Genomic DNA, 17,775 nt, shown 5'->3' with positions numbered 1-17,775 from the left:
GATTTGGCATGGGTCCCCAGATCCTCAAAAAGTTCAACAGCTGCACCATCGAGAGCATCCTGACCGGTTGTATCACTGCCTGGTATGGCAACCGCTTGGCATCCAACCGTAAGGTGCTACAGAGGGTAGTGCGTACGGCCCAGTACATCACTGGGGCAAAGCTTCCTGCCATCCAGGACCTATATACTACATGATGTCAGAGGAAGGCCAAAAAATGGTCAAAGACTTCAGTCACCCAAGTCATAGACTGTTCTCTCTGCTACCGCACGGCAGCGGTACCAGAGCGCCAAGTCTAAGTCCAAAAGGCTCCTTAGCAGCTTCTACCCCCAAGCCATAAGACTGCTGAACAATTAATCAAATGGCCACCCAGACTATTTGCATTTCCTCTGTAACTTTCTCACTCATCATTATTCACAATAAATTCACGATTATCCACATTAATGTAGAAGTGTTCAGAAACATCTTCTCTTCTTATTTACAATAAGTGACTCCAAAATGACACAATACATTATTCACCATTCAGTTCCTATTGGGCAAAACATAATCCGTGTCACGTGTGCTCCCTCTCCGGCCTCTAGGTCACCAGGCTGCTCGTTAGGGAGCACACCTGTCACCACCGTTACGCGCATAATGTCCATCACCTGGACTCCATCACCTCCTTGATTACCTGTCCTTTATATGTCACTCCCTTTGGTTTCTTCCCCAGTCGCCATTGTTCCTGTTTCATGTCAGTGCGCTGTTTGTGTTTCTGGTTTTGTTCATTTATTTCTTAAACGTATTCACTCCCTGAACTTGCTTCCCGACTCTCAGCGTACATCGGTACAATCCGAAACACAACCAAAACAAACTGTAAATACATCCAACAAGTTTTTAGAGCCACAAGTCACAATGAACCACAAGTCACATGCAAAGAATATGGGACCAAATACTAACGTTTCGACTACTTTAATATACAAGTGAATTTGTGTAAAAGACACGTCTTCAAATGGGGGGAATATATACATAAAGTGCATTCATTTCTAAATGGTAAAACACATATGAGAAATACCCTCAAATAAAAGGTGACATTCTGTACTGTCACCTCATCTGAAACATTTGATCTCCAATCCAAAACGTGGGAGAATAGAGCCAAATGTACACATTTTAGCTTCACTGTCCAAATAAATACAGAGGCGAGTGCATGTGTAGGTTACTTACTCATTCACTTCTGTATCTGACCACCATATAGCGGGTCCCATTCCCAACCTAAACACACAACTCGACCTATAACGGGCTCTATAGATAGCGTGATCAGCTCCCAACCTCATGTATACACAACTTTAAATCCAGTAATCTACTAGACCACGCCAGAACGACTGCATCCAAAATAGGTCAGAAGCTGCAAATACACACCAGGTAATTGTCTTAAGAGAAACAGCAGAGGTGGAAGGGGAATGCCTATACTTATACGATAGCTAGGGGCCCGGATCACACCTGTTGAGTGAGGATTTCCCTCATGCTTCAGTTATATCAGTAATGAGGTGAACTGACTTGTGTTAAACTGGTTTAATCATGACACACCTGGATAATAATCTGGGTCCTCCGTATCAGATGAGTCACTGATGGGCTAATCCATTCTAATGTGTGTGTGTGTGTGTGTTGTGTGTGTGGCATCGTGTTAAAGAGAAGGAGAGAAAAGGAGAAAGAGTGTGGTGGACTATATTCAGTGAATAAATTGCTGACAGTTCTGAAAATAAACTGCGGGGATCCAGTTACAGAGAGTTGGAGAGCTCATTCTATCTGTCCACCGTGCTGCTATGAAACGCTGACAGGCTCATCATCCATACTGTACATTCGGTCATGCAGTGCTAATCTAAGATCCCTCGCAGGTTGGAGATTATCTAGTAGAGTAGAGTAGAGTAGAGTAGAGAAAGAGAGAGAGAGAGAGAGAGAGAGAGAGAGAGATATTTAGGCCAATAGCATCACAGGGCAAACACTGGCCAGGGACAGGAGAGAAAGAACTGTAGAAAGACAGAGAAGGAGATAGAGTGGACACCATACAGACACATACACTCCACATATCACAGCACATACACATTGAGACAAACGCTAGGAATCCAGAAACTACGCCCACAAGCTAGGTTTACAAAGACAAGGATGGCCACCACGATTTCTGCCAGTATCTAGTGAAGCCCACCTGAACACAACTCTACAGTCCAGAGTTGACACATTGTCCACCTGCTCAGCGTGTCCAGCTAAACCCACTGCCCTGGACCTGCTGCGGGGGACACAGACTGGGAGAAGGAGGAGAGAGGGGAACAAGAGGACCAGTGCCAGGTCAGGAAAGAGACTCGAGCGGCGCCTCCGAGGAGCCATGAGGACGGCCAGGCGGGCCAGCACCGTGGAGGTGCCCTCCTTCCTCCGCCAGCTAGCCAAGGAGACAGAGAAGATGGTCACCTTCTTCTTTAAGGGGGGACAGAGGGATGGCCAGGAGGGGAACGAAGAGGACTTCAGTGATGAGGATAACGGGCCGAGCGTCTACCTGGACCGGCCCATCCTGGATAAACACACGGCCGAGGGGAGGTCTCAGTGGGGGGTCAACTATGCAACGGCCAGCATGCAGGGCTGGAGGGCGCAGATGGAGGACGCCCACACCTGCATGCCGGAGATGGGAGGGGAGCTGGCGGAGTGGGGCTACTATGCAGTGTTTGATGGACACGCTGGCAACACGGTGGCACAGTACTGCTCCCATAACCTGCTGCAACACATCCTCGCTACAGGTACCAAATTGGGCCGCGCACTTTGACTAACGGATTGATAATCATTGTTGGCAGCCTAATTCATTTTCACTTGAAGGGAATATGTAGTAGGGAAGCATTTTACAACACCTATTTCCAGTGTGTGTTCCACAGACAGATATTGTTTGATAAATCCATGAACAACTTTGTCTTAGGCATGGGTGTCTTCAATTTGAGCGATGACAAGGTGCCGCTGTGCAGTAGGCTATGTGTATGGTGTATGAGGGAGAGTGTAATCTTGATCTTGAATACCGAAGGCATTATCTCTCTTGGTTTTACTTTCTAAACCTAAACATGGTAGCACAACATGGCTGACAGCTGTTGTTGTTGAAAACCTCTTGATCCTTGTTCTTGGCCCGAAGTATGAGATACTTAATCTGACACTTGAGCCTACAGTGTCTGCTACTTAACTCAAGACAAACGTTTAATCCTAACCTACATGGCATTAATTAAAAATAATGCCACGAGCAAGACAGACAGACAGTCACCTCAGAGGACTACAATCTGAGCTCTGAGATTTGGGCTCTGGAAGGGCACAATGGGCATTTGTCCCCTAGAACCAAGCTGGTAAGGCTGGGGGTCAAAGTTGAATTGAATTGTAACTATGTGTAGTTATCCTGTAGTTGGCCAGACTGTAGTTAACTTCTGCATGTCGATTTTAGGCAGCGAGACCTAATTATGTTTATTTGTCACATATAGGCCAGGTCGTTAACTCGTATTGATCTCTCCTCCAGGGCGCGTAAAGGCACAGGAGGACCCTGACGACGTGAAGGAGGGGATCGTCGAGGGCTTCCTGGCCATTGACAGCCACATGCACACGCTGACGCGCCAGGAATGCTGGGAGCGCAGCGGCTCCACGGCGGCCGCCGTCATGCTCTCGCCGCAGTACGTCTACTTCGTCAACTGTGGCGACTCGCGGACGCTCCTCTGCCGTGACGGCCAGGTCATCTTCTACACGGAGGACCACAAGCCCTTCAACCCAAGGGAGAAGGAGCGGATACAGAACGCGGGCGGCTCGGTGACCCAGCATAGGGTGAACGGCTCCCTGGCCGTGTCCAGGTCCCTGGGAGACTTTGACTTTAAGGAGGTGGACTGGAGGTCCCAGACTGAGCAGCTGGTCTCCCCAGAGCCAGAGGTGTACGAGCTGGAGAGGTCCCCGCAAGACGAGTTCCTCATAGTGGCTTGTGACGGAGTGTGGGACGCCATCGGCAACGAGGAGCTGTGTGCGTTCGTCCACAGTCGCCTGCAGGTGTGCGATGACCTGAGGGAGATCTGCAACCAGGTCATTGACCTCTGCCTCTATAAGGTCAGTGTATAAATGATCAGATCCCACTACATGCAGAGTCACACTGATCCTAAACCTCTGCCTGCTCTATATGGGTACATATGCAGGACCAGAGTATAAACTTCAAAAGGGGTATACTCACACTCAATAATTGCCAAAGTGAGTAAATTGCAACAATGACCATAATTGGACATTGTATGGAAAGTCAGAAGGTGCCGGGGGTGAGAGGGTTAAGAGGACTTTGGCAGTATCTTCAGGCAATGATATCATCCCCAGGTCTTGGCTGTCCTCTCCCCTCCTGTAGTCCTGGAGACTAATACCATTCCAATACTCAGTGTTTAGATCAGTCAGAGGATTTAACAGCAGGACACAGCCAGGTTGGTACAGCAAGGTGACTTACACTGCACTGCAGGGAGTCTCCTCGATAGGCAATGGCCATTTTCTAAATACAGTCTAAATATTGTTTTTAATTCAAGATGATTCTTTTTTCTTTATTTTATCACGGAGTCATACCGAGACAAAGGTCTATTTTACAGATGAGCCCTGAATTACAGAAATTACAGAAAATGTACACATCAAAATATAAATACAAAATGAAAGCAGAAAGAAAAACACGGTCATATAAAAAAAATAAACATTTATCAGTAATAAGATCCTCAATCAGCTTTCTGAATTGCCCTAGAGGCACCAATACATCCAATTTAAGAACATTTTCAAGATTTTTCCACAAATTAGGTGCAAGAAAACTAAAAGCAGATTTACCGAACTCAGTAGAGACCAAAGGAATTTCCAGAGTTAACCATCCCTGAGACCGGGGGTGGTAACTCGAATGTCTAAAGTTCAGTAATGATGTCCGGTACAGTGGGACCTTTTGTAAAAGGGCTTTATAAATTAAAACATAGCAATGTATCAACCTACGTGACATCACAGAGGGCCAACCAACTTTCTGGTAGAGAATGCAGTGATGAGTACTAAAATTGTCGGCCGTAATAAAGCACGGTGCGTTATGATATACTGCATCTAACAACTTTAATGAAGTGGCAGCTGCGTTCATATAGATGATGTCGCAATACTCTAGAACCTAAAGGAACTTCGACTGAATATTCCGCTTTCTAATATTTATCAAGAGGCAGGACCTATTTCTGTCAAAGAAGACCACTTTTATTCTCAGCGTCTTAACTAACTCATCAATATGCTTTATAAAAAGACATCCTTTCATCTATCCAAGATATTTCTAAGGGACACGATCAATATGGACACCATCTAAAGTACATATTTTTAAATCATCAGAGTTATTTTTATGCGCTCTACACTCTTTAAAAAAAAAAGAGTCCACAAATGTTATTTGGCTATCCCCATTGGAGAACCCTTTTTGGTTCCAGGTAGAACCCTTTTGGTTCCAGATAGAACCCTTTTTGGTTCCAGGTAGAACCCTCTGTGTAAAAGGTTCTACATGGAACTAAAAAGGGTTCTACCTGGAACCAAAAAGGGTTTTTCAAAGAGTTATCCTATGGGGACAGCCGAAGAACCCTTTTAGGTTCTAGATGGCACCTTTTTTCTAAGAGTGTAGAGAACAATATGTACTTTGTTTTACCTGCACTCGATACTAATTTCAGGTCAATAACGTAGTTCAGTATTAGAATGAAGGCAGACTGTAGTTCAGATAGAGCCTGGTCAACCGTGGGGGCAATAGCATACACAACAGTATCATCGGTATACAGCGCAGGTAACACTTTTTTTTTTTAATAAGTTGATTTTGTTAACGTAAACAGTAAAAAGTACAGGACCCAGAATTGACTCCTGCAAGACACCTTTCGTAATATCCAGAAAACCTGATTTAACACCATCAGTAGACACATAGAGTTCTATCTATCATTTCATTTTTAAACCAGTTACATGCAGCCTGATCTAGGACAATTGAGGAAAGCCTCCGAATTAGCAGTGAGTGATCAATAGTATCGAAAGCATTTGACAGGTCAATGAATAGGGCAGCACAATGTTGCCTTTTATCCATATAGTTAACCACATCATTTATAACTAGGGTTGCAGCAGAGATAGTGCTATGACCTGGTCTAAAACCTGACTGATGTACATTTTAGAATACATTTGAAAGATAAGAAAGATCTTAGCTGAGAATTAATCAAGGATTCTAATATTTTAGCCAGGCAAGAAAGTTTAGAAATAGGGCTCTAATGATATAGGTCACAAGGGTCACCACCTTTGTGAAGGGGAGTACATGATGGCACTCATCACTGGACAGGGTGTGTGTTGAAGGGCCTACATCGGTACATACCTAATGTACCAAGCATTATGTAAGCAGTTATCTTATTCAGGTCTGCTTAGGCTGGTTAGGACTTACAATGGCACAACCTGTACCTGTCCTCTAAATAGCAGGATTATGAGAGGGAGTTATAGAGGGAGGGAGAGAGGGACAGAGGTGAGGGCAACACAGTGGATTATGGGTGAGTGTTTGTGTGTGTGTGTGTGTGTGTGTGTGTGTGTGTGTTAGACTGTCAGGGTCTCAAGGCCACACCAGCTGGGAGCTAGGCCTATTAACCTGTCCAAGAAGAGCCTCACTTTATCAACGGCAACAGAACAGGCTTACCTCCTTGGAGTCTGTACTTCAGCTAGGTGGGTTTTGTTGTAGCACACAGTGAACCTAGCTTCTCAGCTCTGTGACATCACAATAACCAATTAGTCCCCATAGAGATCCTATTAAATTACTACAGAGGCTATGTCATGATCCCTCACAATTCCAGAATGGGGTGAAATGGCAGCCATCTTGATCAGGGAGAAATCCAAAACCAGTCTAATTGGAATGAATGGCAGTAGAGACATAGGTGATGCATTTCCTGCTTTTACTTATGCAGGAATGTAAATGTAAAGCATGTTATGTTTCATAAATTGTGTAATGGAATTATAGTCAACCTAAAATATTGTCATATAATTATAAATACCATTTATACAGGTTTATACAAATGTATGAATAGCCTCTAAAATATATGTAAACAGACATAAATGTCCAGATTTAGTTTTTGGGGAAAGCTGTGAGTGCTATTATATGATACAATATCAGTACTTGTTGCATTTACAACTTGTGTAAGACATATCATCAACTCATTTGAGCCAGTGTATGGCTGTGGATTGACTGCATTGTTTGAATGGAATATTGGCATATTAATTAATGGAATCACTCCTCTAAAACTGTCTGGCTAGCTAGCTAACACACATACAGTGCAGATAAATTCTTCACATTCATAGTTTTACACAATATCTTATCACAGCACTGGCAAATATTGGCTGAACTTTGGACCATCATTATATTTTAGCCATTTAGTATCCATAGCGACTTATGTCCATTCTGGTATTCTAATTCTTAATTCTACGTCCTACTGTTCCATTGTGACCCGTTTCCAAAATTCTAATTTCTGCTCTCTGTCAGTACACACATTATGACATCACAATTTCCCTCCACCTGCAGTGCCATGTAAAAATCTTCCCAGCTGAGAATATTTTTACACAACACAGTGCACTCTGAGACGTCATAGTCCTGTTCTCCATTGTGATGTCACAATGACACTTATTTTATCTTCTGTTCACATTATCATTGAGCATGCAAAGAATATTCCTCATCATCACATTATTCCTCAAGTAAACAATCAATAGTTTCAGCAATATGACAGCTCCCACCCCCCATGACATTTCATTTAGCTTTTCAATGTTTGGGGTAACAAATGACATTATTGAAATGAATCATACGCCAACAATGTTTCCTATTCATATAAAATATTGGCTTATGCTTCTCTTACAAGAGCTCATAGAATTGTGCCTATATCAATCTGCCTCTTTGTCGCCCCCTACAGGGTAGTTTGGACAACATGAGCATCATCATCGTGACCTTCCCTGGTGCACCCCAGGTGTCACAAGAGGCCCTACAAAAAGAGGCCGAGCTAGAGACAATCCTCGAGGCCAAAGTGGAAGGTAGGGATTTCGATAGGCTTGAGTTGCGATTAAGCTTACTATGCGACTCTAAACCATCTTGGCTTGGTCTCACTCACAATAGGCTTTCATATTAATATGGCATCACCCCACATCAAAATGAAACTTGATAACAATAACAACAGCTCTGAGACAAGAGCAGCTTAATTCTCCCCTCTGACAACAGGGACTGATCATTACGGCACTCTCTCCCTTTCTCTCTGTCTGTGTGTTTAGAGATTGTCAACTTGCTAAAGTCGCGGGACAAGGACCCGGACCTGCTGTACGTGATGAAGTTTCTGGTCTCTGAGGACATACCTGGCCTGCCACCAGGGGGAGGAGTCACCAGCAAGTAAGTCACTCAATCACATGACTCACCAGTCAGAGATCAAAAAGTGACAAGAGGCCTAGATGTGTGTGAATGAGTAATTGTTCATATTAAATGTTCATAACTTGTCATAACTTCTTCTCTTTTTCCTTTGCAGAAGAGACTGTGTCATCTCTGCATATCAGAAGTTTGTAACGCCCTTCAGATCTCTGGAACCAATGGTAGGAGATGACCAAACATAGTGCAAGAGTGTGCCCTCTGTCTCACTAAACACATAAGTGCAAACTGGACTACAAAGTAACTAAGTTATTTTTTCCCCCTGACACGTAATTGACCTGTCGCATTCCAGGACATCGGAGGATCTGAAGAGTCCAACTAGTCGTATCCATGGAAATGTATTCTTCAGCCTCGCGTATCCATGGCGACCATTTAGAATTGGGGCCTCCGCTTTCCAGCTGAGGAATCAGCCAATAGCTAAATAAAGAACTATGGTGGGAGGGGGTGTGACCTGGGCCTGCCCTTAGCCAATCATCTCTTCTCTGTTCCTCATTTACACTGTCTATCAACAAGTCTACTGTACCATCAGAAAATATCAAATAGTTAGCATTATTCCAGCAAGGGAAGAATTACATATTCCAAAACTATTCTTTAAAATACATGATAATTAGATATAATATTTATTAACTTTCTTACTTTACACTTTAAGGTGCCTGGGTAGTTCCTTTCCTTCAAGACTAGAAGCTTACGAATAAGGCTGATCATGTTATTTCATTTAAAATCCAACTGATATGTTTAAGCAGTGTGCAACTCCATACTGCCGCATCAAATTAAATTGAAAAAACACCCCTTCAACCATTGCAGACCAGTGAAGGCGCCGATATGCACGTGTCCTGTGATGTCATGGCCTACACTAGATAATCTGCATAATCCTGTGAGGGAGCATAGGTGACATGAATAGATGGGTGTCATGACGATGATGGACACAACATCATATGTCCAAGTGTGTGTGAATGTGTGTGCGAGTGAGTGAGTGAGTGGATAATATGGGCTGTGGGATTATTAGCACACACACTGTAACCTTTTGCAGTTTAGAGCACAGATGCTCACAGTTAGACATGATTTAGACCCGTGTGACAGGTAGAGTAGTGTAGCTACAGGTAAATTGTTCTTCTGTTTTTGAAAATAAGTGGTTCTGCTGTTAGCATGTCTTCTTTTCAATACATGTCATTGCGCTGCCTTACAAAGCCCTCTGTTGCTGTACAATTACTTTATTCCTCCTTCGGATCATACCAAACGGATGAACGTAGCAGCTGTATTCCATGACAGAGGTCAGAGGTCAAAACGAGCTAGACTCGAGATCAAACACTGCTGCAGCATGTCTGTTTTGAATTCTATGAAATCAGGAGGAAGTGGGATCCGAGAGGATACGGCAGCGCAACAGATTACCGTGAGAACTTTCACAAATGTCAGTGATTTGATGACTGTATGGGCATCGCATTAAAGCCCTTAAGGGGCAATAAATCAATGAAATAAAATGACATTCTGGGATTTTTGATAGAGCGGAGTGGGCTCTTACTCCTAAAATGTTTGATAGATACAGCACTACAGGGTTAGACTAAGGACCAAGGGAGAAGAATACAAGACAGTTCCATAACGAACCATTGATATCATTCCAGAACTGTCTTTTGGCCAGTTGCATGCATCTAAACCAGGGGCGTCAAATGCGTGTTTTAGTTTTTTCCTTTCAATTAAGACCTAGACAACCAGGTGAGGGGAGTTCTTTACTAATAAGTGACCTTAATTCATCAAACAAGTACAACGGAGGAGCAAAAACCTGCAGACACTCAGCCCTCCGTGGAACGAGTTTGACACGTGATCTAAACGAAGTAGGGAGCCCTTGCTCTAATGAAGCCCTACCAAGACCTCAGAACCTTTGAGCACGGGTTCTCCGGAATGTGTTGTCAGGGTGTGTCAAGACTCAACACCTCCACCCTAATTGCTCCGGCCAAGATTTCATTTGACAGACACAGTGTCCCTCTCACCTCCATACCCCTTAAACATTAAGAGGACAAAAACCAACAACACAACCGACTGGATAGAACTGGTCTGCAGAAAGCACATGCAGCAGAAGAGGATAAAGACTGAAAGAACAGTAGGAAGACAAACACTCAAAGACCAGACGGTTGCCAGTTATCAGGTGCGTTATGATGCTTTTAGAGATCATTGCATTGGATTGGACAGATATTAGGGGAGACCGATGCTGATTGTCACTTTTTACCCTGGTGTGTATTTCTCAGCACCAATCTCTTGCAAGACTCTTTTCAACAGCAATAGAAATACCAAGGTATTGTGTTAATGGGACCCTTATTTTATTCATCATCTTATTCCAACATGGAGTTATTAGCCATCAAACACTCGCAGGGTTGGATGTCAGTCTGTTGGTTGTCACAATGTTTGCTAGAAGTTTATTCCTTTTGTAACAAGAAATGATGTGGTGTAATTAAATAGCCAAGATTTTCTATAAATCGATCAACATTCTAGATAACATAATTCAGCATTTTTTGCCTTGAACATGACATTTAGCAAATCACACAAACATGTGGGTGTGACATGAGAGAGCCAAGGGAAGGTAATTTTTTTATGTATTAATCTTTAAATTGCCATTGATGTAGGGAAATTGCGTTTTGTTTGTCAGGTGGTCAGAATATTGCTTTGTCCAGGAAACCTAGGCTATTGTCTATTTTTGTCATTTGTTTCATCTGATCAATATTGGTTAAATTAAACGTTGGTAAATTTAGCTAATGGATGGAGTTAGAATTAAAATGAATTGACAAGGTAAATTGGCTAATTGGTTGTTTTTAAAACGCATGGTTGGACTTTGTCAAGATGACATGCAAGTGTGTGCACTCACCCGCCACGTTAGAGACGTCACTGTCAGGACATACCTTGTCCTCCATCACGACAATCCGAACGCTGACAGCTTTCGCATGTCTCGTAGGCGAGTTCCCTGGGTGTACTTTTGTTTAAAATAAATAACTTGCAATATTTTATCGAAAGGTGCACAAAAATAGAAAGTGTGTAGCGTGTTTTACGCAAGTTAAAAAAAATCTGTTTTGTAGATGGCGCACGTGCGTAACCCCTCGATTTAAAGTCATCAAATGTTTGAAAGTGTAATGAATTGTAGCCTAGATGTAGGACTTTCAACTATTATTTGATAGTTTCGTTGTATGTAAATAATATTGGATTATGGCATTTTTCAAAATATTTGTAATTGAAACTGCAGTAGCCGAATTGGAATGCCATTGAACATGGATGGTGGCTATGGCAGCACGGCAGTGGGCTCTGGGATGTCGGGCAGTCTGGGTGGCTCTGAGACGGTCCCACTGCTGATCACGGACCCCGAACCAGAGACGCCGAAATGGCAGCCCATGTCCAAGGAACAGCTGGAGCTCGAAGCGGGGGGGCCGGGGTGGAGGAAAATACGCTCCCGCCTGATGGTGTTCTTCTGGCTGGGTTGGCTGGCCTTGCTGGGCGCCTCTATTGCCATCATAGTGCAGAGCCCTAGACCGGTCGCACCGACGCTACTGTGGTGGCAGAGTGCGCTGTTTTACCGCATACAGCCCATACTGCTCATGGACGCCCAGAACGAGGTGCCAGGTGGTATCGACGGTGAGTTAAAGGAAGAGTGCGGTCAGTGGACCTAAACACCCAAGAATACAATAGCTGCACTATATAGACTACTCTGTCTACACAATGTAAAGTGTGCATGCGCTGGGAAAGTAGCGCCTTTAGTACAAACACTTTATTTAATGTTTTTTTTAAACACAAAACGCACTAAAAATTACAATGCAATCTTAAACATTTTTAAAAGGCATTGTGTCCACATTGATATACACTGATTAATCCTACTGATATACTTTTGTATAAATAGTGTATGTGGACACAAATTAGTGGATTTGGTTATTTCAGCCACACCCGTTACTGACATGTGTATAAAATGGAGCACACAACCATGCAATCCCCATAGACAAAAATTGGCAGTAGAATGGCCTTACTGAAGAGCTCAGTGACCTTCAACATGGCACTGTCCATAGGATGCTAGCTTTCCAACAAGCCAGTTTGTCAAATTTCTGGCCTGCTAGAGCTTCCCCGGTCAACTGTAAGTGCAGTTATTGTGAAGCGGAAATGTCCAGGAGCATCAACTGCTCAGCCATGAAGTGGTAGGTCACACAAGCTCACAGAACGGGACTGCCGAGTGCTGTATATATTTCTGTCCTCAGTTGCAACACTCACTACTGAGTTCCAAACAGCCTCTGTTTTTCATGGTTCGGGCTAGGCCCCATGAAGGGAAATCTTAACCCTACAGCATACAATGACTTTCTAGACGATTCTGTGCTTCCAACTTTGTTGCAACAGCTTGGGGTAGGCTCTTTCCTGTTTCAGCATAACAATGCCCCCGTGCACGAAGCGAGGTCCATACAGAAATGGTTTGTTGAGATCGGTGTGGAAGAACTTGACTGGCCTGCACAGAGCCCTGACCTCAACCCCATCGAGCACCTTTGGGATTAATTGGAACACCGTCTGCGAGCCAGGCCTAATCGCTCCAACAATAGTGCCCGACCTCACTAATGCTCTTGTGGCTGAATGGAAGCAAGTCCCTACAGCAATGTTTCAACATCTAGTGGAACACTTTCCCAGAAGTGGTGGCTGTTATAGCAGCAAAGGGGGGACCAACTCCATGTTAATGCCCATGATTTTGGAATGAGATGAGCAAGTGTCCACATACTTTTGTTTGGGGTGCTGCAAAAAAAAATATAATTTGCAGACCTGCTGGAAAAACCTGTTTGTCCTCACTCCAGACAGTTATATCGTCTGCTAATACAAGACTACAGGCCCAGTACACTACTTTTGAGAAAAATATTTTATACTTTTTTTTTCAGGGGGTGCTACAGCACCCTCAGCACCCCTACTTCCCGTGGCTATGCTGCTGCGTAAATTCTCCTTACCTGCTACAAAAAAAGTCACTTGTCATAGCGGAATCGAAGCGTCATATCTGTACAGCTAGTTTCTGAGTTGTTTTGTGGTATTCTTCTGGTTGTTCAGTGGCGTGTGAGCAGCTACCGTACCTGAAGTCCCTGGGCGTGAAGGCTCTGATTCTGGAGGGTCTGTTTCACCAGGACGCGTCCCCACTGGACCTCAGAAAGATTGATGAGCGAGTGGGTACAGTGCCTCAGATCCAACAACTGCTCATGGAGAGCCACAACGCAGGTATGTACCCAGGAAATCATTGCCCTTGCCAGGGGCACAACTTTCACTGGGGTTGGGGAACATGCCCCCCCCCCCCCCTACATTCTGAAATTGTGTTTTTTTGTTGTCACTGGAATGTGATACAAAAACAGTTATGCCCCCCCACCCCCCACTTCTAAAACCAACATTGAGCCCCTGGCCCTTATAAGTTGACTAATGCCAGACCTAAACTGAGGTCAGCTAGCCTGTATCCTCACAAGGACATTTCCAGAGCTCTTGAAAGATGCACTTAACTTATTGTATGTTCTGGTCCACTATTCACATGGTCTCCCTCCTTTAGGCATCAAAGTAGTGTTTGACTTCTGTGATCTGGACCTGTTCGGACCCAAAGACTCAGTGGGCAACGACTCTGCTGTGCCCTCTGACCTCACTGGCTCAATACAGGTAGGATAGGTCTTGCATGACACCATGAGTAGAATGGCTAGATCTTGGTCTCAAATGTTAGACTTTTTAATGGAGTTTTAATAATTGTTCTGTTTCCCCAGTATGCACTCCGATTTTGGTTGGAACAGGGTGTGGCAGGATTTGGAATCTGTGACACAGATGCTGCATATTCAGAAAAGGTCAGACTGTTGAGCAATGCTCAAAATTGGTTGCCATCCAATCAAAGCCAGACCAATTTGTTTCAAGTTAATTCGTTATAAGCACACATGTTTAACTGAATGTTATCCATTCATGCCGTCTGTTCGTTTTAGACCCTGACCGAGTGGAGAGATCTGGTCAAGGAGTTCAGCACATCAGATGATGAGAGGTGCTGTGGCACTGCGAACACTTCTAACATCCAGTACAGACCAAATGATACACAACTCTCAAACTGTTACACCTGTGTTCGTTAAAAGGATATCTTTGTTTTAGTCACTAACATTGGTTGATATATGTGAGGGATCTGTTTTAGGATTGAGGAATATGTAGTTCATGTTTTATTGCAAAGTAGTTGCGGTTGAAGTTGGAATGAAACCTGTGTCATCTGTGCAGGATTGTAGTGGTGAAACAAACAGGAGAGTCTCTACCTGCCCTGAATACCTCTAGCACGTCAGTCAACAGCTCATTGGTGGAGCTGGTTATGATGTCACTACTGCCGCACGAGCATCACCTCCTGTCCGGACAGGAAGTGGCCATTGCCGTGGAGAGACACCTGTCGACATCCCACGGCGAACTTTGGCCCAGTTGGACGGTAATGACCCGACATTCTTTCTGTTCATTCTATCACAAAGTATAGGCTAGTGAGGATGGTGTCCAACTCCTTATTTATTGGCAAAATTACATCAATAGGGTGTGTGTGTGTGTGATGCCAGGTGGGCGGTGAAGCATCACCGATGTTGCACAGAATACTCCTGGTTCTGATGATGACACTACCTGGATCACCTGTTGTCAAATACGGAGAAGAAATAGTTAATTCACCGGTAAGAGACCTGAGTCCTAGGGATGCAATACAGACTACCTGCATCTGATGTGCTCATGCTTTAGTACAGTGGAACACCATTGAATCGTTTTCTTTCTGTGGTGAAGAATGTGTCTGCAGACATGAGCTGGGAACGTGAGGCAGACAAGACCAATGGACTGAACGACTCTGTTGGGGTGAGTAGTCTAAGTAAAATAATATCACATTTGTTAGTCTTCATATACCCACAGTATTACCCACAGTATTACCATATCTGAGCTCAGTGGTTCTAGGAAAGTTGGCAACTGGTTTAAGGATGTTTACCACAAAGTCTCTCAGAATGACAGGCCTATTTTTCCTTTGATCTGTTTCTCTGTTTATGACACCTCTGTTCTTTCCTTCAGGAACAGAGGAAGCTCAAACGCTCTGCCTTGGCTCTGTTCAGCTCCCTCAGTGGCTCTCGCCTCAGAGAAGAATCTCTCCTTTATGGGAGCTTCACCTTTCTCCCCTTCAACACCACCTCCCTCCCCCCCTACTCCTCCAACTCCACCCTGGCCCCCCCGTCAGCCCCTGTGCTAGCCTTCCTGCGCTCTTGGGGCTGTGTCCACTTCCTGGTGCTGCTCAACCTTGGGCCTGAGGCCCAAGCCCTGGACCCAGCATGGGCTCCCAGCCTTCCCACTGCTGGGGTGTTTGTGACCAGCACAGGGATGAACCGCCTGGGCGGCACCTCCCTGGAAACACTGAGGCTCCAGCCAGAGGAGGCCATAGTCATCAAACTGTTTGAGTCTGGCAGCTACGCCTCCTAGGGCCGGTGGTGTGGGGCATTAGGCAGAGTGAGAGGGGCTAGGACTGGATGCAGGGGAGGATAACTAGGCAGAAATAGTAACTAGTTAGCCATCTCTTCCTTTTTTTTTCTTTTTTGAGGCTGTATCAAAATGTCAAAGCGTTCTTAAAATAATAAATCATTGTTTATCATTTGTTCTGATGACATGGTCAACTTCAGACTACAATGCAAACACTTGGCGACGAATTTAAAGGCTATGGCTGAGATTAGTCAGCCCTATTTGATATTTTTTCCACCAATTGGTATTTTGACCAATAACAGCAGATCTTTTGCAGAGCTGATCTGATTGGTCAGAAGACAAATTAGTGACAAAAGATCAGAATTGGGCTGCCTGTGTATGAACATGGGCAGTTTACAGTAAATTATCATGAGTAACCAACAGTTGATTTCAACATCTTTCAGTTGAGAAACAACAAACATTGTATGATGTATCCTGAAGTATGTAGCTGGGTAATGTGGTGAAACACACAGTAAATCACTGAATCAACCACAATGAGTGGTGGGAAGGGCTCCATGTTTCTGGTTCATCCATTGTACATTACTGCTTTGAGTGATTTATATATTGGTGCCGCAAAGCAGTCTGAAACACAACCTGACACATACACTTCCTTTTTGCACTACTCATCCCTTCCAATTCTTGTTGTGGATAAAAAGCTAGAAATAAATAATTATAGGCCTCCCAAACAGCATCAGCAGCCAGGGTTCAGGGTGACACATGCAACGTCTGGGCCAGCAGAATGTATCCTGAGGGGGCCAGGACAGGGTTTGGGAAACCGTGGTTAAGGGAATGACACTTCTCCAGTGTGTGTCACCTCAGAATATATGCCGCGTTCAAAACAACTGGGAATTGGGAGCAGGGGACGACGAGACGAGCTCCGACTAGGATCAATTATTTTGAACTGTCATCCAAGTCGGAAACATCTTTCTGACCTGAATTGACCTCGTCCCCCCCCCGACTTCCCAGTTGTCTTGAAAGAACCAATACATTACTCGTTTTTGAGTGGATTCCGGGACGCGGTTAACTTTAAACAGCTAGGACCGCTATTTCTTGTCCCGGAATCCCGTTCAACAGACAGGTTGAACTCTACTTGACAGAGACGCTAAACTGCTAGCCATCAAGCTAACGAAATTGGTACCAGATGAGTTTGGCAATGGAGCGCTCTTTGGAGAAATACATGAACGGTTCCAGCGCTGTAGGAGCTGTATTTATTACGTATTGTTTCAGGACAAACCGGATCACTCGGAGTTCTAATGCAGAAATTGTTTACTTGCCGAGGATTATAGGCTTGAGAAACGTGAAAACGCAGTGGGACGCTATTCCACATCAAGTAACTCATGCAAGCAGTAAAATTAGATTTTAAAAACATGAAACACCTTATGGAAGGGGACTGTGAAGCAGCACAAACAGGCACATGCATGCACACACGATGGCATACGCACTACACACACGTATACATGGGTTTTGTACTGTAGATATGTGGTAGTTGTGGAGTAGTGGCCTGAGGGCAAACGGTGTGTTGTGAAATCTGTGAATGTATTGTAATGTCTTTAAACTTGTATAAACTGCCTTAATTTGGCTGGACCCCATGAAGAGTAGCTGCTGCCTTGAAGTCTTTTACTGTGTTTGGTGTGAGTTGAGCAGCCACAGGGGGATGCTATTGCACAAGTCAGGGCACTGCCATAGTATTTCCACTTTGTGTTGTGTGGCCCCAAGGGTATAACGTGTTAATGGTACATTAATGATTTTCAAACAAGCCAAACCCATTAATTTAATATCAGTATCTAAACCATCATGAATTAGTTGAACCTGGTAGGAGTGCTTTCAAGAGGCTGCGTTTAGACAGTGTAGTTATTGACAAAAGAGCTGATCTGATT

General features: G+C 44.2%; 2 protein-coding genes across 5 annotated transcripts; both read left to right on the top strand.

Annotated features, from left to right (window-relative positions):
- Nucleotides 1–2,300: 2,300 nt before the first annotated feature.
- On the top strand, nucleotides 2,301–8,610 carry LOC139547486 (protein phosphatase 1A-like). Its single transcript, XM_071356368.1, has 5 exons — nucleotides 2,301–2,759; nucleotides 3,512–4,083; nucleotides 7,926–8,043; nucleotides 8,278–8,392; nucleotides 8,526–8,610. The coding sequence occupies exons 1-5, from the start codon at nucleotides 2,354–2,356 to the stop codon at nucleotides 8,608–8,610; spliced, it is 1,296 nt and encodes a 431-aa protein (XP_071212469.1). The 5' UTR covers nucleotides 2,301–2,353.
- A 1,846-nt stretch (nucleotides 8,611–10,456) lies between these two features.
- Nucleotides 10,457–16,034, top strand: LOC139547700 (amino acid transporter heavy chain SLC3A2). Of its 4 annotated transcripts, none has more exons than XM_071356698.1 (10): nucleotides 10,457–10,565; nucleotides 11,652–12,037; nucleotides 13,472–13,636; nucleotides 13,956–14,059; nucleotides 14,161–14,238; nucleotides 14,371–14,426; nucleotides 14,651–14,849; nucleotides 14,971–15,078; nucleotides 15,185–15,253; nucleotides 15,461–16,034. In XM_071356698.1, the coding sequence occupies exons 2-10, from the start codon at nucleotides 11,665–11,667 to the stop codon at nucleotides 15,860–15,862; spliced, it is 1,554 nt and encodes a 517-aa protein (XP_071212799.1). In that variant the 5' UTR covers nucleotides 10,457–10,565; nucleotides 11,652–11,664; the 3' UTR covers nucleotides 15,863–16,034. The 4 variants fall into 4 exon arrangements, with proteins under 4 accessions (XP_071212799.1, XP_071212800.1, XP_071212801.1 ...); XM_071356699.1 differs by lacking the exon at nucleotides 10,457–10,565 and adding an exon at nucleotides 10,600–10,712; XM_071356700.1 differs by lacking the exon at nucleotides 10,457–10,565 and adding an exon at nucleotides 11,051–11,203.
- Nucleotides 16,035–17,775: the final 1,741 nt, after the last annotated feature.

Source organism: Salvelinus alpinus, chromosome 21 (genome assembly GCF_045679555.1).
Source record: "Salvelinus alpinus chromosome 21, SLU_Salpinus.1, whole genome shotgun sequence".
NCBI classification, from domain to species: Eukaryota; Metazoa; Chordata; class Actinopteri; order Salmoniformes; family Salmonidae; genus Salvelinus; species Salvelinus alpinus.
This window is presented reverse-complemented; position numbering and strand designations above follow the sequence as displayed.

Coding starts and splice junctions, on each gene's coding strand:
- LOC139547700 (XM_071356697.1), top strand. CDS start 11,236: ATGGTTGGACTTTGTCAAGATGACATGCAAGTGTGTGCACTCACCCGC. Junction 14,427..14,650: donor AGCACATCAGATGATGAGAG/GTGCTGTGGCAC, acceptor TCATCTGTGCAG/GATTGTAGTGGTGAAACAAA. Junction 15,254..15,460: donor GACTGAACGACTCTGTTGGG/GTGAGTAGTCTA, acceptor TCTTTCCTTCAG/GAACAGAGGAAGCTCAAACG.
- LOC139547486 (XM_071356368.1), top strand. CDS start 2,354: ATGAGGACGGCCAGGCGGGCCAGCACCGTGGAGGTGCCCTCCTTCCTC. Junction 2,760..3,511: donor GCAACACATCCTCGCTACAG/GTACCAAATTGG, acceptor TCTCTCCTCCAG/GGCGCGTAAAGGCACAGGAG. Junction 8,393..8,525: donor GGGGGAGGAGTCACCAGCAA/GTAAGTCACTCA, acceptor TTTCCTTTGCAG/AAGAGACTGTGTCATCTCTG.